The sequence below is a fragment of the Myodes glareolus genome, chromosome 10, assembly GCF_982192425.1.
Source record: "Myodes glareolus chromosome 10, mMyoGla1.1, whole genome shotgun sequence".
In the NCBI taxonomy this organism is placed as follows: domain Eukaryota; kingdom Metazoa; phylum Chordata; class Mammalia; order Rodentia; family Cricetidae; genus Myodes; species Myodes glareolus.
This window is the reverse complement of record NC_142035.1, coordinates 8,598,734-8,620,899: the sequence shown is the minus strand read 5'-3', so window position 1 is coordinate 8,620,899 and position 22,166 is coordinate 8,598,734. Positions and strand designations below refer to the sequence as shown.

General features: G+C 46.0%; 1 protein-coding gene across 10 annotated transcripts in view; it reads right to left on the bottom strand.

Moving 5' to 3' along the window:
* Bcas1 (brain enriched myelin associated protein 1) overlaps positions 1–22,166 on the bottom strand; it is an 83,230-nt gene that overhangs the window by 8,827 nt on the left and 52,237 nt on the right. For 6 of the 10 annotated variants that reach the window (XM_085696962.2, XM_048441182.3, XM_085696968.2 and 3 more), the window contains 2 exons: positions 17,019–17,060; positions 10,601–10,768 (listed from right to left, as the gene is read on the bottom strand). The exons of 3 other annotated variants lie outside the window; for them this stretch is intronic. In XM_085696962.2, the coding sequence (XP_085553088.2) occupies positions 10,601–10,768; positions 17,019–17,060 (210 nt within the window). The remainder of the gene's footprint in view (positions 1–10,600; positions 10,769–17,018; positions 17,061–22,166) is intronic. One more of the 10 variants, XM_085696963.2, reaches the window with a different exon arrangement.

The window sequence follows — 22,166 nt, the reverse complement described above, 5'->3', positions numbered from 1 at the left end:
CTAGGATTATATAATTCTGGGATGAATAGACATTAGCCAAGCGCCAGTGTTGAGGCTGACTCTGGCGGACACACCTGCTGATGCAGAACACGGTCCCCTGGGCATAACAGCCGCTGTCAGGGAACAGCAGTGACAGCCACAAGGAGACCCTCCAAATCAGCTTTCTGACTGTCCCGCACAGAAAGGGAGGAGTCGTTTGACTCTCACCTGAGATTCCAGCCACTCTTTTCTGCCCACCCTTCCCAACTGTATGGGATTCTGCCCTAGTGCTTGTGGTCTCAGGAGTACTAAGACACATAGAAGGCTAATTGGGGGAGAAGGGTGTGGTTCCATCTAGCTAGTTATGAGGATGTCATTGTCCAGGCTCGGGTAAGACCTTCCAGTGCCACAGCTGCTTTGGCGTCGTCTGAGCTTCTATAACATACCCATCATTCATGCCCTGGAAGTGAGCCCAATAAACTCATTGGTTACCATGTATGACCTCGTGGGAGTTGGCACTCTACTCAGTCACTGGCCCCCCTATCTGGGGTGAATAGATATTTGCTTTTTGTCTTCCCAGGAAAATATATATAATCCCAACACTTATGGGCTGAGGCAGCAGGATCACAAGATAGCCTGGGCTAAATGAGATCCTTTTTAAGAAGGGGAAGGAGGAGAAGGAAGTAGTCTTGGAAGGAGGAGGTGATCAAGTGTGAATGGATGAAAGAACGCACAGCTGGGCTCTGTAGCCTCCACTGCATCACCTGGCTGCTCACTCTTTCTGCTTTTCCCCAGTGGGCATTCCATTTTTATCCTTTAGCGCCCCCTAGAGCCAGTGGCTTCCTTGATGCGGCTGAATCTGCATCTTTGATTCCTTCAACCAAGTGAGCTGAGCCAGTGGTTCCAATTGTGTGGCCACAGGCACAGAGGCCTCAGACTCACCTGGGGACCTGTTATAGGATGCAAATTCTTCACACCTGCTTAGATGCAGATCCACTGACTCAAAGTCTGGGGCTAGGGTTCAGCCACCTGTGCTTAACAAGTTCCTTGGGGGTACTGAGCGCATTAATGCCCCAACTGGCCACAGACTCACTCAGACTGACCCTGAGCTCGGTAGCTTTAACTGTGCACACAGTGATGCCCAGTGCTCGACGCAATCAAATACACACTGGATGTGATCAGTGCTCAGGTCTCAACGACAACACCAACTCAGGTCGAATCTCTTGAATAGCTTAGTTATTAATTCCCATCATCCTTCCCAGCTGTGCAGGGGCTGGGGCAGATGCAGCGTGGGCTGAAGAGGAGACCCCCACCTGCACTGTTGTCAGCTGGGCTATTCTCTTAGCAGATAGCATGCGCTCACAACGCACAGCCAAGAACAGTTAATCCTAAGAACACTAGAGCGGGCAGGCAGGGAGCTGGCTTGGCACCTTCTGTGAAAGAAGTCAGCTGATGTGAGGACAGAGTTTAGACCCCGGGAAGCTGGGTGGGCAGGGGACCATTTGTCATCCCAGAGGAAGAAACAGGATTCCGGGAGTATCGGGCTAGTTAGACCAGTCCTATCTGACAGCACCCGGTTCAACCAAGAGACCCTGCCTTAACATAAGGAGGACTCCCAAGATCAGCCTCAGGCACACATGCACACATGTGCATGTATACCCCCACAAATGTATACCCATGTACAAGCAAACATTCATGTAAGCACACAAGCCATAACCACATGAAAAAGAAAACCGTGCGGGTCCTGTATTTTGACCGGTTAGTGTTACCTGCTTCAGCTGTCAGAGACACGATGCTCAAGGCATCGGAGACGAGCACAAGGCTAACTTAGGTGGTTCAGCTGAGCGCAGGTGCTGCGCTAACAGCTGAGCGCAGGCGCTGCGCTAACAGCTGAGGCAGGCGCTGCGCTAACAGCTGAGTGCAGGCGCTGTGCTAAAGGAGAAACACATGCACGACTTGCTCACCACAGCAGAACCTCAGCAGAGGGGAATCGTCATTTTTCGCATTTTAAGAGCAAACGAAATGAAAGCCCAGAGATAGTAGGCTGGGCTGTGGACCTAGCTGGTTAGAGACCCACGCGGTGACAGCAGGCAGTGAGTCCAGGCTCCATACTCTAAGCCACCTCTGCATTCTACCTGCCCAACGAGGAGCAGGCACCACTCAGTCAACTAGCAATGGTTGAACGTTTACTTGAAGTTAGATTATCTGAATTAGATACATTGAAATTAGATTAAGCAAAATAATGCGGGCTCGGAGAAGATAGAGGCTGATGAACCTCAAGTACAGATGTTTGTGGGACACGCCCGTTCTCAAGGTAGACCTTGAGCTTCTTCAATATTACCTGGTGTTGCTCTCCAAACTTCAGAAGCACTGATTAGGACTATCAATGGTTTGAACTTCCCCTTTCTTTTTTTTTTCTGAGACAGAATCTGCTACATTGTTCTGGCAGGCCTTGAACCTGTCATCTTTCTGCCCCGGTCTCCCGAGCAAGCAGGATTTACCAGCACGCACCGCTGTGGTGGTCTGGATGAGAAGGACCCCTGTCGGCTCATATTTGAATGCTTAATCCATAGGGAGTGGACCTGTTTGAGAAAGATTAGAAGGTTTGGGGGTGTGGCATTGTTGGAGGAAGTGTGTGTCACTGGGGATGGCTTTGAGGTGTCAAAACCCCATGCTAGGCCCATTGTCTGTCTGTCTGTCTGTCTGCTGTCTGTGGATCAGAATGTAACTCTCAGCTCCTTCTCCAGTACCATGCCCGCCAGCGTGCCACCACGCTCCCCGCCGTAATGAGCTTAGAACCTGACTAAAACAGCCACTGTCCCTGTCTTCCATGCACTTTTCTCAGAGAACTCATTGTTGTGGGATTCACCAAGGATCAGTGTGTCCTTGACATGGAATTTAGATGCCGGGTCATGGAGAGTGGCTCTTCCTTCCTCCGGGTCTCCTGAACTGTTCAAAGAGGCTAAACCTTTCCTAAGCGTGTTGAGAAAAGGGAATCGACTCCTTTGGCTATTGTGGCCAGTTCTCCTACCGTCTGCTGAAGTTTCGGCACTTTGGGATCTCACTTTGGGACCCCCGGCTTCAGTAGAAAGAGCCGCTTCTACTGGTTTGCATTTCAGGGTGCCCTGCAGAATGTGGCTTCTGGCCACATCGGTTAGCCTCTGCCGGACTGTGTATGGCCGTCTGTGTGGGTGAGTGGGGAGGTGTTCTTGTGTGACTGTGTGTGTGTACATGGGGAGGCCACAGGTCATCACTGAGTGACATTCCCCTGGAAGCTTCATCTGTTATTGTTGAAGCCGAGTCTCTCACTAGAGAGGCTGACCAGCGAATCCCAGAGAGCTCCTGTTTCTGCTTCCGTGGTCCTGGGATTACAAGCATGCGCTACCATACCTGGCCTTTGAACTATGGGATCTGGGGGTGAAATTTAGGTTCTCACACATGGAAACCAAACAGTTTACCAAAGGATACATACACCCATTCCCCTCCCAGGGAAATGTTGAGCTGCAAAATACAAACACATGTGTGGTGTGTTGAATAAGAATGCTCCCTCTAGACGCCGGCATTTGGGCACTTGTTCCCAGCTGCTGACACTGTTTGAGGGGCTTGGGAAGTGTGGGCTTGTGGGAGGAAGTGCGCCATTACAGGCGGGCTTTGAGGGTTTAAAGATTCTCACCATTCATTGCTATTTCCTTGCTTTCTCCTTTCTGTTCAAGACACGAACTCTCAGCTTCCAGCTCCAACCACCATAACCCCCCCCCCCTTTATAAGTTGCCATGGTCATGATGTTTTATCCCAGCAACAGAAAAGGAACCACTGTAACATGCATGTACAAAACAGCTTTCAAGCAAAAACAACCAACAACCAAGACAATGGTCCTTCCACAACTTCTTGACAATCACGTTTTTTTGTGTTCCAAGAGAGTGCTGTTGAACTTGACTTTCCTTATTTCAAGCTGGCACTCCACAGATGCCTTTTCAGGTCTAGGGTTGGATGTGCTTTCTTTCTCTTGTCTCTGTGATAGTCTTGGAGAACTGGGTCAGCTCAGTACCATGCTGTGTTGGCAGTGTGAGAGCAGACCTCCAGGACCTCAGGAAGACCGCAGCCAATCCACCCTTTTAAAGGAAAACTGGGAGACAGTCCCTTAAGCCTTCCCATGGCTTTTCTCTGTTCACTGTAGGCGCAAGCAGCTGTGTGTATGCCAAGCTAACTGGCGTCAGACAACGATGTCATTAAGTTCATCTGAGGCCACTTTCTTAACCATCCCTATCATGCGTGACAACGTCTCCCGCCTCCCTCTCTCAGAACCTAACTCTGCAGAGTCCTCTTTCAGCAATGACTCAGATAATCCATGCTGGGCTTTGCTGTCCAAACAGTCGTAACTACTGAGACTTTATTTTCTCCAGCTGTCAAAGATAACAAAGTTATGGTTTGAGGATACTGAGATTCTTTCAGAAACGATTTAGTGCCACGTAGGAAAGATTAGAGGCTCGGAAGCAATTTCGGAGATGTTCTTACTCTCGGTCGAGTAACTTGACTCATCCATGGTTTTATTCATAAGATTTAAGGTGAAGCATCTCGGGACTCCAGCCTGCAATTTAGAGACAGAATCTAGTTGTGGTGTCTGAGCCTTGCATGCTAACGATGATGGCTTTTACTGCTTGCACGGTGCCAAGCATTTTGGTAACCTGATGCTCTGAGGAACACTGGAGATGCTTCCGACATGGGTCACTCAGATGGCCAACATTCGAGCAGAAACATTTGGTGGTCGGTTCACATTTTGTTTGGAAAGGAATGCAAATGGATTTTGACTCTGCAGCTAAAACTGGCAGTTAAAAGACGTGGGATGGGTATGGTGGCTCAAGGCTTTAATCCCAGCACTGGGAGGCAAGGGCATGGTGGATGTATTAGTCAGGGTTCTTGGGAGTAGCAGAATTTATAGACTGAAGCTCTCTCTCTCCTCTCTCTCTCTCTCTCTCTCTCTCTCTCTCTCTCTCTCTCTCTCTCTCTCGTAGACTTCCAGCAGTAGGTGTGGCCCAGATCAAAGGCTTGTGTCTTCCCACCTCGAGCTCAAGATCAAAGTCATGTATCTTCCTACCTCAAAGATCTGAACTAGAAGTAGATGCCCCCAAGCAAAAATAATCTCTCGCAGGTGGTGTCCCCCTTTCTGTATCATAGTTAATTCAAGACATAGTCAAGTTGACAACTAAGAATAGACATCATACTGGATCTCTGTGAGTTCAAAGTCAGCCTGATCTACATAGTGAGTTCCAGAACAACCAGGGCTACATGGAGATACCCTATGTCAAAAAACTAATAAACAAATAAATAAAACACCATCTCCAAGCTAAAAAAGAAGTAGTGTGATTATTTCTTAATATTTTATTTATTTATTTATTTGTTTTGAATACAGGGTCTCACGTAGCCCAGGTTGGCCTCAAACTTAATATGTACCCAAAGGTGGCCTTGAACTTCTGATCCTCCTGCCTCCCAGTCCTGATGTTGGGATTACAGATGTGGGTTACCACTCTCAGTTTGGAGGTAAATTTTAATACAGTGTGAGAGTATTAGCAATAATGTTTCCTGACTCAGCTTGTATTAACTTGGAGCCAAGGAAATGGATCTTCATTAAATGTCCAGGTCCACAGAGGTAACACAACCCAGGGTTTTGCTTTACTGAGATGTTCATCTGAAGTAAGGTTGGGTTAGTCACGTAAATGATCTACCTGAAATGACTTTCACTGTAAGAACGAAGATACTCAAGGACCCTATACCCAAGCTCAACATAAGCCAAGCATTCATTTTCCTCTTTTGCACTGTAAATTTAAGTAGACAGTAGCCCCACATCTAAAGACAATGTTTGCAGAGAACCCCCAGATGGGGCTCAGCTTTATCCTGTCTCCACAAACTCCAGAAACCAACTGCACAGGAAGCAGCAGTAACAGCCGGGTCAAAGGGCGACTTCAGAAACAACAGAAACAGAATACACTTGACTTGAAACTCCAAGTCTGCTCCAGGGCCGGGGGTGAATTGTTCAGACCCGTTCCAGGCACTGAATCCTGATGCTCACTTGGAAGAAGGAAGAGCAGTTATTACAGCTGGGGCAGAAATATTTATTCTACTTTTACTTAGCTATTTGTGTGCATGTGTGTATGTGTGTGTGTGTGTGTGTAGGTATCCACAGAGGCCCGAGAAGGCATTAGAGCCCCTGGGGCATGAGCTGCCTGACATTCATGCTAAGAATCAACCTGTCTTAGTACTCTGAACACTGAGCCATATCTTAACCACTCCGTTATTAGTATCTTAATACCCAAAAGGGAATTTGAGATCCAGAACTTTGGCCTAAAAGACTTCTGTATTTTGTTTTATGATTTCCCTTTCAAATCATCTTCCTTTCCTCGGCGAACAGCAATTTTTGAGGTTTTATTAGTCCATTAGACTGAACTAACAGAGAACTAGCTTTCTTGGCTGTCTCCGCATTTGGGCCTTTAGCTGGCCCAATATTAAGCCTCAAAGTCTTTCCCTCAGCTTGAGGATGTCACAAGGGCTGGGGAAAGACTCCCAAGGAGGATTAAATGGAATAATGTACTTAAAACTAGTGTGGAGGAAAAGTGGGGTTTTCAAAAGCAGGGAGTTAATATCCTGACAGATTAGAAATCTGAAATCTACATATTTCTACATATTTCTATCTCCCACCTTCCTGGTTTTGAACCTGCCTACCTGGTGATTAGGTACAGGAACACAGCCCTCTGCCTACTCGTGGTATAAAAATATACTCGCAATTCAGTCAGTTTCCTGACACCAGTTGATTAGTATGAGAATCTGTTTCTCTTTTCTGACAGGCTGATGTCTTAGGCGTGCCTTGCGATTATTTTGGAGTCCTGTAGGAGCCTGTGGGACTTTGGTGCTTTAGTCCAGCTATGTGTGTCTAATGCTGTCTTAGGATTTATGTCACTCTACTTTCTTTGACCTGAAATATAATTACACTAGAAATGAAATTCTTCCAATCTGTGAGAGGTTGATGTCTGGAAAGAAAACGGTTTTTTAAGAAATGAACTTGGCCAGGTGGGACGCGGAGGTGCAAATCTGTAATCCCAGCACTTGGTCAGGTGAGACAGGAGGATTGCCGTGAGTTTGAGGCCAGGTCGGGCCACATCATGAATTTTAAGCATTACAGTAAAAAGTCTGTCTCAAAAAGCCAAAGAAACATTTTTTTTAAAAAGCAATTAAATGAACAGAGCAGTGCATTCCTTTGAAAAAAATATTTCATAAAAATTCTTTTGCCACAAAACACTAAGATGTGCCATCAAGAAGGAAGAGACATGAGACGGAGGCTGGCGGTCAACTCTCTGGTTGCTGGAGTTGGCTACAAACAAGAGGTTTTGCTACTGGGCTTTCCATTAAATCAATTATTTAAAATAACATCATAATTTTCTAATTATATGAATGTGTTAGAGGCATTCAGCTATTTGGCTTTAAAAGGTTGCCCTAACCTTCAGAAGGGGTTGCATGGTCTATTTTCAATCCCTGAGGGTGGGCTCCCTGCCTTGATCCCATGTGTAAATTCAAAGATTTTAAGTCAGCTTAGAGGCTATGAATACACTACAAAAAAAGAGAATGTTTCCTGAAAGAAATCATGGGGCCCACCTTCCAGGGGTCTCCCCATCAGGGACATTAATACGCATACATAAAAATGAGTGTGAAGTCCGGAGCATGGCTCAGCGGGTAAGATGCCTGCCACCTGGTTTGAAAACCCGAGTTTGATTCCTATGACCCCACAGGATGGGAGGAGAGAACTGACTCCTGCGGGTTGCCTTCAGACCTCCACATATGTGCATCCCCAGCCCCAGCATATATAATAAATGAATGTAGAAGAAAAAGATATTTTTTGGGTTCATGTACGTCCCTCAAACAAGCAAAAAAAAAAGGGATTAAGGCTGCCTGGAGGTACTGATGCCTACTCATTGAGTGTGAACAGAGTTAAAACTGAAGGTCTTCCCCTCTGTCACTGGGTTTTATTCCCCAAGGGGAAGGAACTCCTTAAATGAACTGTTTTCTCCCTTGTGCCGGGGCCATCCCTGTACGCTCAGTGCTCTTTGCTGAGCAGAATGAATTAAATGGAAAAGCTGGCTTAACAATCATTATCCACAGGGTGATGGCCACGCTGAGGGTGATGCTTTCATGAACTCTAAATCAAGGAAGCCATGAAAGCAGTGAGGTGGGATCGTCTAGGGCTGTGAACTCCAACACCCACAGGGACAGGGATGTAATGGGAGTGAGCCACATTGGCTGGGCCACAGCAAGGCGTCGCGGGGAACACTGCTGATGCCAGGAAACCTTGTCTTAGGGATCAGAATCGACAATGCTGAGAGCATGCTTTAAGGAAAACAAAACAGGAAGACAATGATCAGGGTGTCGGGAGTTTTGGGGTTGGTGGTATGAACCCAACAATCACTGAAGCTTTGGACCGGGTTTAGACCACAGGAACAGTTCAGGTTTGCAGGAGATGAGAGCGATGATCACCAGTCACTAAGGGTAACCTGGGCAGGGCGAGCCTCGGCCTCCCTGTCCTTGGAGGACCAGCTCCAAAGGCTCCTCTGCCTCCAGTTTTTACTAGCCTTTCAGATGACCTGATTCTTACAGCAAGAAACCAGCATGTAGCAGACAGCATTGGAGGCATGGAGTCACACGGCTTGAGCCTCCCCCAGGTTAAGGCTTTGCTGGAGATGGACTCTGGCTTTTGTTTTTGTTTGGTTTGGAATTTGTTTTTTCTCCCCTCTTCAGTGAAATGAGCCACACGGGTGATTTGGAAGAAGTGCTAATTCCAATTGCCGATTCTTCTGTGTTTCCTCACTTTACCCAGAAACAAGAAAACTGGACCCCCATCCATACCACAGTGAAGAATTTGGGAACCCATCCCATTTATCATTTAGATCAGTTATCAGAAATGGGTCAAACATGTTTACTGGGAAAACAACTGTAAAAGTCTCATTTTTCTTTTCTTTCAAAATTAGTATTTATTTACTTTTGTGTGTGTGCCTGTGTGTGCATATGTGTGCATGCATGTATGTGTGTGTGTGTGTGTGTGTGTGTGTGCGTGCATGTGGCAGCAGGCTCACTCATGCAATGGCACACATGTGAGGCCAGAGGACAAAATCAGTCCTCTCCTTCCACCATGTGGGTCTGGAAGATCAAACTCCAGTTGCCATGCTTGATAGCTGGTGCCCTGACTTGCTGAGTCATCCTCACTGGCCTATAAATCTCAAATCTTCACCCCATTTTTAGAACAAATGGGTGATGATGGGGTGGGGTTCAGCCTCAGCCTGCCCACCGCTTCTACACCCTCCATATCAGGAACCAACGAGCAGGGCACGACCCCTGCCAATCCCATCTCAGTCTCGGTCCCACCTGCAACAGTTTGGCTGCCTTTTATTTTGTCTGCACTTTTGTTAATAGGCTTCTGAAACTCAGGAGTTCTTTTCCCAAGTGGATTAGACTCCCAGATATGAAAATAGAGGCTCCCAAGGGTGACAGTCTTATTCTTCATTAAAAGAGAGTTAAACCGATGACCTCTCTCTCCGGCTTTGCCACTGCTACCTGGCTGGCTTTAGTTTTCTTGTTGTCACAGGGACCCAGAGGTGTCTGCCCACACTGTTTCTGTTCCACACATATTAGGAGAGTGGAAAATTCACCAATACAGCCACACGTACTCACTGTAAGAATATCAGGCAACCAATACTGCATTTGAATGGCCTTGGCTATTCATATCTCATATGTCACCTTCAGAACTTCTGGACTTCAATCCATAGCTTTGGCCTTTTTTGTTTTGCAGACTGAGTTTCACAGGGTAGCACAGTTTGACTTTGAACTTGGAATCTACTCCAGCCTCTTGAGTGCTAGGATTAGAGGTGTAAACCTCTATGCCTGGCTATAAGTTATATTATTCAGTATTTAATCTAGAAATGTCTTATATTTTTTTGGGGGAGGGGCTGTTTTAACTGACTTACATATTCTTTAAGAAATTATTTTTTAAAATGTGTATGTGCGTGTATGCTTGCTTTGCATGTGCACCCTATGTGTGCAGTACCCTAAGAGGCCAGAGAGGGCACTAGATCTCTTGGAGCTGGAGATGGCTTTGAGTCACTTGATGTGGACACTGGGAACAGAACCCTGGTCCTTCACAAGAGCAGCATGGGCTCTTAGTCAGCAAGCCATGACTCCAGCCCCACCTTCACATATTCTTATGCTTGTTATATAAACAATTCATTTGAATAAAAGGAACATTTGCCCCAGGGTCATAACGAGAAAGCAGTATCATATACCAACAACTGAAGCAAACATCAAACATACAAGGCAAAACCAGCAATGAAATTACTTCTGGGGGGGTACTGCTGTCAACATTTACAAAAGTCTCTTACTTTACTAAAAAGGGAATTAGCTGAAGTTAAAGAACAGTAGCAAGAAGCAGGCCTTAGGACCAAGGGAATGAGAGGGACCTACTCACTGAACCCATTCATAGTGCCCATGTCTCACCACATCTCACACCAGGGCAGGACCCGCCCCCAACCGTGAGAAGATGAGCGACAGGTTTGTATAGATGGATGGAGGACGGAAGGTGGCTTACCATTTGTCTGAGAAATGCCATCAGAGGGGTCCTCCGGGGTTTGTTTTCTTCTTTAACCTTTACATCTGTGGGCTCGGGCCGGGCCTCTTCTTCATTGAGATGCACGGTTTGTAAGGTAGAGTCTACTTCCTCAAGCCTTACAGTCTCTACCGGTGGCTCACACACTGCCTGGATTGTTTTGCCAGGTAATAAGAAGGTAAAACAAAACAAAACAACCCCTTCCACCTAAATATTCCCCCAAAACATGTTTTAAGAAGGAATCTTGGTTCTCCCATCCACAGAGTAGCTGTAGGTTTGAACCTGTGACTAGTTTCTGTGTAGGCAAGTCTTCAAGAGGCAATATTCAGGATGAATTTAATGAGCTCACAGACAGATGATTGCTGATCACTGGACAGACAGAGACAGGCAGACAGACAGATATGAGCGGAGTTGGCAAATTGTTTTCCCATGAAGGTGTGAGTCTCTTCCACCTTTCTAGTCTAGTAAGTCTCTCTTTGGTCTGCTCCCAGAACAATCATACCTAGCCCGTGTAGAGAGCCTGTGCTACTTTGAATGAGAATGGACCCAGAGGCTCATATGTTTGAATGCTTGGCCCCCAGTTGGTAAAATTATTTGTGAAGGATCAGGAAGTTTGACTTTGTTGGAGGAGGTGTTTCACTAGGGGTGGGCTTTGAGGCACCCCATTCTAGTTAGCTCTCTCTCTGCCTCTCTGAGAGCTTGTGAATCGAATGTGAGCTCTTGGCTACTGCTCCACCACCATGCCTGCCCGCCTGCTGCCACGCTTCCCACCACCATGGTCATGTCCTAATCCATTGAAACGATAAACTAGCTCACAATCAATGCTTTCTTTCATAAGCCGCCTTGGCCATGGTGTTGTGCTACAGCGGTAGAACAGTGACTAAGACAGATCAGGCAGGAGATGCAAGTTCTTCGGCCTGCCAATGACCCTGAGCATCCAGCGGCCTACGGGTCCATTCAGAGATGGCTGTATCAGTTACTACTTCTTTGCACGCCTGTTGTACAAGGCTCTTCTTATCTATGACCTTGGGACATAGCTATAAAGGTGATGTTATTCCAATTTTATAATGAGAATTATGAACAATCGACTAACTTGGCTGAAGCCACATGAGAGGGCGGCGGCCACCTTGAAAAGAATGGGGTTTCCGACTGGTAAGTGAAACAGATCTGGCAGCAAGATGTCCTCACACCCATTCGAGGGTCTGCCACCCCCTAAGAGCTTGTGCCCTTTCCATCCATTGTGGGCCCTTCTGTCCCTGGTCTGTGGGGATCTCCTCCTCATATTTGCTACCTCGTGGCCATCAAAGAGCTGCCGTACAGAGGGTGGGAGAGTCGGAGATGGCTCCTGAGTAGGTAAGGACAGACTTTGACCTCTTGACCCTGAATTCAGAATGATCCTTCTGTAAAGTATTTCGATCCTTCGTATACAAGCACCTGGGGGAGAACTCACTCCTAATAAAATAATCTGTGTCACTGATGTGAGCTTTGCCGTAAGGACAGATCGTGAGTGGGTGTGCCGTAAACCACGACCTAGCGGATGCTTCAGGAGTGCTGCGGGAGAATCTTCCGCTGCCTCAGCCAATAGTCGCTGAAGCACGAGCCCACAGTGCGGTGGGGAGCACCTTCCTCTCCGTCAGCCAATAGCTGCTGAAATACCAGCCCACTGGGGCGTGGTATATTTCTCTTTTAAAAAGAGACATAGATCCCGGATCAGGCCCTCTTGGTTCCGGCGCTTGGTCCCTGCTCCTGGCTCCTGCTCCCGGCTCCTGCTCCAGCGATTAGGCTCCCTTCCTGACGGTTTATGGTGTATGTAAGTTTTACCCCCCAAAATAAATAACCCCTTAAAACATAACTGGTGTGGGATTGATTCACCGATACTTGATATAGATCAATAGTCATCTAAGTTTGTCATTTATAATTAGACTAATCAGGTTCTTTAGATACATAGAAATTATATTCAGTATAGATAGATAATCTTCAACCTCTTCAAAGAGCTGTAGAAAATGGCCTTTAATCTAATTCAGAGTTCTATGATAGGGAGACACAATCGCTTCTGGCAACACCAGTCTATTCCCGAGAAAATGTTGAGCACCAAAGACACTCCACCTGGAGCCTTTCTTCTTGGCAGAACTGGCCTTTGGGTAAAGAAATGCCCATACCTCAACTACTGACAGAGTTACAAAATATCCATAAATGAATAAAACAGGACTGTCATATCCTGCCAAGACAGGATAAGATAGTTTTAAAAAGTTCCTTGCCTTTAAAAATGGTATGTCAGTTACATTAGGCCTTAGCCAAAATTGGTTGCTTCAACGCTGCAAACATGACTTTGAATGTTTGCCCAGGTTGCCAGTTGTCTCTGTGATTTGTTACATGTTCTGGAAGTTTGATTGCACTTCCTAATTACTCAGGTAACATTATTTCCCTTCTCAGATCTTTGATGGGATTAAAGATTATATAAACGTAGTTACTTTCCTTTCATAACTTGGCCAAGTTATTTATTATACAAGACTTTAGCTAGTTAGAATAGGATATTTGTACTTATTATATATAATTATATAGGTTTGTACTTACTGTATATAATTTTATAGTAGGCTTAAAACTCTCTTACTTAAACAAAAGGGGGAGGTGCTGCGGGAGTATCTTCCGCTGCCTCAGCCAATAGTCGCTGAAGCACGAGCCCACAGTGCGGCAGGGAGTGCCTTCTGCTCCGTCAGCCAATAGCCACTGAAATACCAGCCCACTGGGGCGTGGTATATTTCTCTTTTAAAAAGAGACACAGATCCTGGATCAGGCCCTCTTGGTTCCGGCTCTTGGTCCCTGCTCCCGGCTCCTGCTCCCGGCTCCTGCTCCAGCGACTAGGCTCCCTTCCTGACAGTTTATGGTGTATGCAAGTTTTACCCCCCCAAATAAATAACCCCTTAAAACATAACTGGTGTGGGATTGATTCGCCGATACAGGAGCATGGCTCACCTTAGCACTGTTAGCGATGGCAGCAGAATATGTTTTACTTTTTCATCCAGGTGCGTTTTTTGTTTTTCACTTTTTTTTTTTTTTGATATTTTTCTTCAGGTGAAACTGACAGGTCCCTTACTGAGAAGTACCTGTAGCTTTGATTTTACACATTGTTAGCAGGGAAGATTCATCAGTTCTAGTAATTTAACCAACCAAGGTCAAAACATTTTTGTGTTACACCTGAGCTAGTCCGTAACTGCTATAGTCAAGACAGATTTTTTTTTCAACTTTCTTTTCTTTTTTTGGGTCAGGGTCTCTCTAATTACTGCTGGCTGTCCTGGACTCTTTGTAGACCAAGCTGGCCTTTAACTCACAGAGATCTGCCTGTCTCTGCCTCCCAAGTGCTGGGATTAAAGGTGAGTATCACTATAGTTGACTATTTTTCAGCCTTGCAAATGTTTATTTACGTGTGTGTGTATGTGTGTGTGTACATGTGTGTGTATGTGTGTACGTGTGTGTACGTGTGTGCGTGTGTGTGTACACAACAGACACTCTCAGGAGTCGGTTCTCTCCTTCCACCAGATGACTCTCAGGGATCAAACTCACACTGTCAGGCACAGCAGCAAGTACCTTTACCTGCTGAGCCATCTTGCTGGCTCAGATTTTATTTCCTACGGGATTCGAATCAAATTTAAGAAGAAGTTCTAAACTTTCAAGGTCTCAAAGGCCCCACGTTTCTTTTCATGAAAATTTGATGGTGATGTCATTCCCACTGTCAGCTCAGGGTATCACAGTGAGCTGTGCATGGGCTGACAGATCGCTTTTGGAAAGGTATGGGTGGAGGGATTCGATGAAGCCAGGCAGTTCAGCACATTCCCTCAGAAGTCACAAGTCACAAGGCTCTTATATCAAGGTGAACGGCTTCTAGCTGTCCTGCAGGGAGGGTTTGGAGCACTGGGCCCTGCAGCTGTCCTACAGCGAGGGTTTGGAGCACTGGGCCCTGCCGCGATTAATGCTGCTGCTTCTCCAGCGATGACGAAAAGAACTGCTTTGCATACTCCTGCACTCCCCCTGAATGCCACGTTAGCTGGAAAAGCATAATCTCCCCGGGAACTGGCCCACTGATGGTAGGAACAGCACTCCCTATGCCACCTGCCACTCACTAGCAGTTGCTACTGGGGGCCACCCAGCTTTCCCTGCAAAAGGTGTTCTTGTCTTGGTCCACTGGCCAAAGCATTCAGAGACAATGCAAAAAGGGACATGTGACTGTGTTCTAACAAAACTTTGTCAACACTGACATTTGAATTTACATGATTTTCATACGTCATGATATTATTTTTCTTTCATTCTTTTCAGCCATTTAAAAATACAGAAACCACTTTTGACTGGTGGGCCAGATTAAAAGTAGATAGTGGACTAGGTTTGGTCTGTGAACTGTAGTTTACTGATACCTATATTATCTTATCATTCAATTCTCACCAGAGCCACAAACTGGCTCCATCGGTATCCCCATGTAACAGATAAGTAAACTGAGGTTTGGGGGAAGCGTGACCTGGAGATAATGGTGCCTGGGTCGCAGCTGTTTACGTTCATTCTCTCCAAGTGATGGGAAGCTAGATGGCAAATGTGGAGCCTTAAAATTGGAAGCATAAACAAGAAAAAAAACAATATATAAACCATTTCTTTATTTCATTAAAAATGTCTTGCTTTCCGTCACATCCCTGTTTGCTTTGTGTTACTTTCTGAAGTTAGGAATGCATCTATTAATTCAGCCAGATTCCTGTTTTAGGCATATGGTACAAAGTCAAATGTGCTTGGCTGTTTCAGATCAACTCCAGATTTTAAACCCTGAGTTGCAGGGAATGCAGGGATCCTAGGATAAATGGAAACACTGTTTCTCCCCACTACAAAAAATTCTCTTCAGAGAACTTAGAATCTCCAAGCTGACTTAAGCTTTTCAGGTTGACAGGAGAGAAGATTTTGGGTTCTTAGAAAATATTGGGTAAATTCACAAGAACTTTCTAGAATCAAGAGAGGCCTGAGCTTTTCTGAGCTATTAACTTTGAGTCAAGAAATAAAAGAAGAAAGGATAGAAAGGAAGAGTGAAGGAATGGACAGAAGAATGCATGAAGGAACAGAGGGAACAACAGGGAACAAAACTCACAGACTGTCAAGATGTTTCTCCTAATAAGAGTAATAGCACACTTAGAAGAACAATGGGAACTAACTGGACAGGGGCTGGGAAGAAAGAGGAGGGACAGGAGTACGAGGGTGGCACTCTCAAAGTATGATGTATACTTGTATGAAAATGTCCTTATGTAGTTGAATACCATGTGAAGTGAATATATGCCGATGAAAATAAAACAATATACACAAGGACTCATACACAGCCATTCCAGTGTTCACCCCTTATCATGACTAACATTTTAGGGGAAATGTTTGGATTTCCAACATCCATTTGTTTCCAGTAACTAAAAAAAAAAACGAAAGCACGCACACTGTTGATGGTAAGTGGACAGGAGACCCTGGAGGGTCCAAGCACATTCTGCTTTGGCAAAGTGATCACATCCTTTTGTCATTTTGAGAAGCGATGCATTCACTATCCCAGTAATATAAGTGTCCAAAGTCTGTACTGCTTTCCGCATTGAGAGCTGCTGTTTTGGGCCTGAAGCTACCAAAGTCCCATTTATTAATCTCTCAGAAGGAGATTTTCAAAAGATACATTGTGTGTGTGTGTGTGTGTGTGTGTGAGAGAGAGAGAGAGAGAGAGAGAGAGAGAGAGAAAGAGAGAGAGAGAGAGAGAGAGAGAGAGAGAGAGAAGAGAGAGAGAGAGAGCTCAAACAACATCATCCCTTTACACATGAATAAACTGTTTTAAAATTTTGACTATCTCTAGAAGATTAAAGGCCAGAACAGCAGAAATGTCTGGCCATCATTCCATCAGGTGCAGACCTCTATGATCAGCTCTCTAGTGGAGACACCAGTCTGGATTATTGCCATAAGACATTCTCATGCCTGATACAAATGGCTGGACCTGAGTACCACTCAAAGTTAGTGAGAATCTGGATAACCATGGAAACAAAGATGAAGGGGCAATCAAGGCAGAATGAAGCAGAAGATGCAGCCCCATCCTTTAAGGATGTGCAAAGCCATTACTATGTGTAGTAGACTCGTTCAGCCCCTAAAGGATGACAAGTTAGATAAGGAAATGCTCTGATTTTGGATCTACTTTTACAGAGATTCAATGGGAATGGTAAAGAATCGATTCAGCGTTGGCCCCCCACCTTAGTCCATGTTCACGGGAAGGGATGAATGAGTCTACAGAGTCTACAGTGGATGCATAACACAGGACATGCAAAACGAGGGATCCCTGAGCTGAACACCCGATGGCCCAATGCACCGAAGATGACAATGGGATGATTTAAGATGGCACTGGGTCACTTACATTCTCCTCTGCACCTGTGGAAAGCGAATCTTCTTTAACTGACTAGAGGAAGATAAAAACAAAAACAAGAGTCAAGATGTTACCAAAATAAGTCATGTGAAATCAAAGGGCTATCTGGTCGACCAGCCCAGAAGGGTAGTCCTCAGATACTGGATTGCTAATGTGGGCCTTGTTCAAGCAAGAATTTGAAGGAGGCTTCCACAAAGGCAAATGGTAGAGAAAGATAATTCAAGTTCTGTATTTCAAAATGCAACGAACCAAGACTAGAAACATAGTCACAAGTAGAATATGTGTGGAATAGGAATGGTTGTCAGAGAAAACACCAGGTCAGGGTGCTGGCTGCAGAAAAGAACATTGGCTTCACATTTTCTCACAGCCAATAGAAACAGAACAATAATAACAACCATATAATATTATATGACACTAGTAAAATTAATATATAACAACAGTTATTATTATTATTGCTGAATATCATGAATTTCCGGCTAGCTTTAGATTTACTCTACAGTCAAGGATGACTCCTGTGTCCACTTTCCGGGACTGTGATTCCCAGTGTGCACCTGGCACATGTACTACTCATGTATGTGATGCTGGGGAGCAGATCCAGGGCTTCCTGCAAGCTGGACCAGCATCCTCTAAGTTACATTCCTAGCCCATGAGGGAAATAATAACCCTTTAACACACAGCTGCTGTTAGGCAAACACAGGTATTTTCCCAGAGAAATTCTAGAAGAGAACCAGAGAAATGCACCCCGTGTTTCTATGGAGAAAGCAGGCACCCCCACCTCTTAAGAGGATCCCCAGCCTTATCTGATTGCAGTCCTTGGTCAGCACTGGGGGCTGCTCCCTACACTGGCCCTCAATCTGGGCCGACTCCATTCTGCTCAAGTTCAGTCTGGACAGAAGAGTCCATGGAAGGCCAGGGCCTGGGTTCCACACTATCCAAACACTGTTTTACCCCCTGGGGTCACCTGGCTCTAGAGTCCTGTCCCAAACAAGAGGAGGCATCCCACTTTTTCCAAAGGCCAATGCTATGCTATCTTGATATCTTTCCTTTAGTGATTCTTAAACCTTGGCATGTGGGGCGTTTGTGGACACAGACCACCTTGAGAACTCCCCAGAAACAAAATCCTCTGGAAATGATACCAGGACACTCGCGGACCTTCTATGACTTTTCCCCTATACACATTTTAGTCCTGCTTAGTAACAGGGGGAAAAGAGACACTTACATATGCATCTCTCAGGAGCCTGCTATGCCTTATCTCCTTTAACATGTCTCAAACAATAAGCACATGACCACCATTACTAGTATAAGACATGACACAGAGAGGCCAAGACACTTGCTCAGGTTAAATCCTCGAGAGCGGCAGATACTGTTCTGAAAGTTAAGTCCCTTGTTTGGTGACAGTGAGCTTGCTGTCTTCCTAGCTAAGACTGGATGGTCTGTTTCTGCTCATCTAATTTCCTTATCAGCAGCACCCCAACATTCCTGAAAGCTTCTGTTGATGAGGAAATGATGCCGCCCTCAGAACAATTTACAAGGACTGCTGCTTTTCTGGGGTGTGTGCAAGTTGGGGTTCTGTAGCGACTTTTCATTTGCATTTTTAATAAAAATTTTCCCGAGGATCAGAAAAGTAAAACAGCCCCACTGGCCAGGCAGCAGGAACACACACCTTTAATCCTAGTAGCCACAATGACACACACTTTTAATCCTAGTAGCCATAATGACACACACCTTTAATTCCCGTAACCACATTAGCTTGCCATAGAAACCAGGTGGTAGTGGTGCAAGCCTTTAATCCAGCCCTAGAGAGGATTATAAAACGGGAGGAGACAGCTCTCAGACACAGTCTCATTCTGAGATTCCTGGAGGTAGGATTACCATTTCGGACTGAGGTTGAGGTAAGAGCCAGTGGCTGGCTGTTTTGCTTTCCTGATCTTCAGGTTGAACCCCAATTTCTGTCTCTGGGTTTTTATTAATCACGCTTCAGGGTTCGTCAACTTGACAAAAGCCTAGGCACTGTCTGGGAAGAGGGAATGTTATCTAGGAGAATGCCTCGACTCAGCCCAGCTCAGCTGCCCATAAATCACCTGTGTTCTCTGGAGAGAGGAGTCTTCATGGGTGCTGAGGATAAACCGTATTAAATGATGCACTCAAGAGTTCAAGAAGTGACCTTGAATGCACACCCCCAACCAGAGCTGAGCCAGGTAGGCGACTTCCTTTCTGTGACATTATAAGTGTCAGATAAACTATGCTGGAGTCCAAGAGTTGGGACAGGCAGAGCGAGTGAGCTGGGTCTCCCTCTCAATGACTTTGGTGACAGTTCTCTGGTTCGGGGTGATCCTAGAGAGATAGGGAAGCCGGGAACAATTGACAATCGCCTGTCTTAGCTTCCTAGAGCCACACAGACAGGTCAAGTGGGGGCGGGGCATGGCTGCCAAGGGGACTGATGCAGTTCATTTGCATACGTGGATCATTTCCATAGCGAGGAGCCAATGATGGACAGGACCTCATCTTGACCAACACAGCCCAGCTATGTGTATCTTTTGCTCTCTGTTTAGCCAGAAAACTCGCCAGGGCCCCAAAGATGGAGTCAGAGGTCAGTGGGCCTCTTTATTTGTTCCTCTTTTAAACGTGGCCATATTAAATACTCACCCCTTTTCACTATTGGCTGATTGAGGATGAGTGGCTGAACCTAGCTTTTAAGAGTTACCAGGGCCCAGGCTCTGACCCTACAAACTCCAGTAACAAAGAGACATTGTAAACACTGCTTCAATTACACTGGCTCCAGAACTGGGTAGGCCGGGTGTGACGTGAGGCTCCCTTAAAATCTTAATGGCTCATTCTCTGTGGCCAAGGGGCGCGCTGACTTCTGTAGAACAGAGTTCTAGGTCGGATCAACCCCAGCTTGTCGCGCCAGCTCCTTGAGGTCTTTACTGCCCACTGTTCGGACTGCGTTAATGAACTCATCCAGCTGGAGAGCTTGATGAGTGTGCTCTGACGTCATTGCTCTCCTTTTACAGATAAACAAATAAAGTAAACAAGACCGAGACCAGATTCTAGAGACTTCCCCCACATGCAACCATGCGGGATGGTTTGCATTCTTCCACTGTATTCAAACACATGAGATGCAGTTACAGAGCTCAAAATAAATAAAACCACTACGGATGAAGATCAAACCTGCGGTAACAACCCACACCACTGGGCTGCCCAGCAGGCTGTTAAGCGCTTCCCTTGTCTGCGTCCTGTTTGTCAAAGTCTAAGCATTGGTTTCACCATTGAGAACTTTGTTGTTACACAAAAGTCTGTCTTTCTATGGAGGAGGGGAATGTGTCTCTGCTTTTCTCTGGAAGCATGGCATTGCCCATGATGAACCCAGTCTAGATCTTGTGTTTCATCTGTATTTGCCCCTGGCCTGCTTTCCCAGCTCAGTACACAGGAGCAGATGAGAGCCTTAGGCGGCCCCCTGCCCCTCTTCTCTATCCTTAGCAGAAGTCTATGGCAGGGAGACTGGGAGGACCAGACTGCAGTTTGGTGCCTTCCACAGCCAAGGAGCAGACGTGTCGGGTAACATGTGAAGACAGGTGGAGAAGGCTTGACTACTCAGCCTGGGAATGTGTTCCATGAGCGTGTTGCAGAGGCAAGAGGAAACCTGGGCAGAGTGGCCAAGAAAAAAAGCTCACTTGGGAGCAAATGAAGAGAGTTCAGTGTTTTAAAGGAAAGGCTCAAGACGGTCCGACTGAAAATGGAATAGACAGGACTGAGATTAGACTCCACAGACTTCCCGAAAGGGAACAGACTAGTGATTTAATGCCCCACTACATCTGAATTTCAGATCAGCAGCTAGTAATCTTACTAGCATAAGTCTGTCCCAAATATTGCACGGAACACACTTAACCTATACTAAAATGACCCCTTTTTATTAATAATTTTTAATAACGTGTGAGTGCTTTCCAGTTTTTCAATTTCTTTTTGATAGTCTGGGAATGTCTAGTATGAGAAAATCATTCAGACCTCAAAACCAGAATCACAGCGGTCTCTTCCAGTGACACTTGGCTCCTAATTGGCTAATCTAAAGCCTGGCCCTATTAACCACAGTGAGCACCCTGATGAAAACATTGGCGGGATCCCATTGAAGATTTGTATGTTGCTAAGAGCAAGCAGCTACGAGCCAGACCAAATTCCAGCATGGACAGGAGAGGTGGACAGGAAGTCCCACCCCTAACCAGGGTACTGTTGGCAACTGACAGATGCTAGGAGAGTGGGAGTCGGTTTTCTCTACAAGAGCAGCTCCTGGTAAACTGGCCACACTCCAGCAGAAGACACACATGTGAGAATAAACGGGCCGCACAAATCGAACTTGGGTGAACAAGTTTTTTGTTTTTTGTTTTTTTAAAAAAAAGAGGAGGACATACTGTTGGGTGGCAAAGGGAGGGAGCAAATCTGGGAGGAGCTGGGGCCAGATGAATGCGACCAAACACATTGCACGGGATTCTCAGAGATCTAATGGAAACATTAAAAACATAGAGAGCTGCATAGCAAGTAACTTACCCACGTCAGCTCCATTTACAGGGCTCTCTTGTTTAAAAGAACGTGGACCGCTCTTAAAAGAGATTTCTATTTTCTTTAAGATCAGAGATGGCCCATTTTGACCATGGGATAGCTGGTCTGAGCACTCAGGTGTCACATGTCATGGGACATCACAGATGGCAGACCCTTTCCACAGATCCTGGACTTTTCATTTCATCTCCAGCTCTCTGGGAGTGTCTGGCCTTTGTCGGGGCTTCCTTACCTAGTCCCCACGCGGAGACAGAAAAGCCTGCCAGCGAGCCGACAGCCCAGATGGCTCAGCATGAGATGTCTTGGAGGTGCGTCCTGTGGGGACCAGGCCCACCTGTCACCCCCTCAGCGCTCTACTGTGCTTTCCCTGAGGACTCTGTCACTGGCAGAGCATGGAGGGGTCCTGGGTCACGTTCTCTTGTCCTACGTGGGGCTCTCACCATGAGCAATCTTGTGCTGTAGCAATCCCTCTGCTTCTGCCAGCACCACCTGCAAGCCAACCTCTTCTTGCCTTCCTCCTCCTCTCTCTCTGTCTCTGTCTCCCCCTACACAGCCTACAACAACCTCTCACTGTGGCCTCGGCACTGA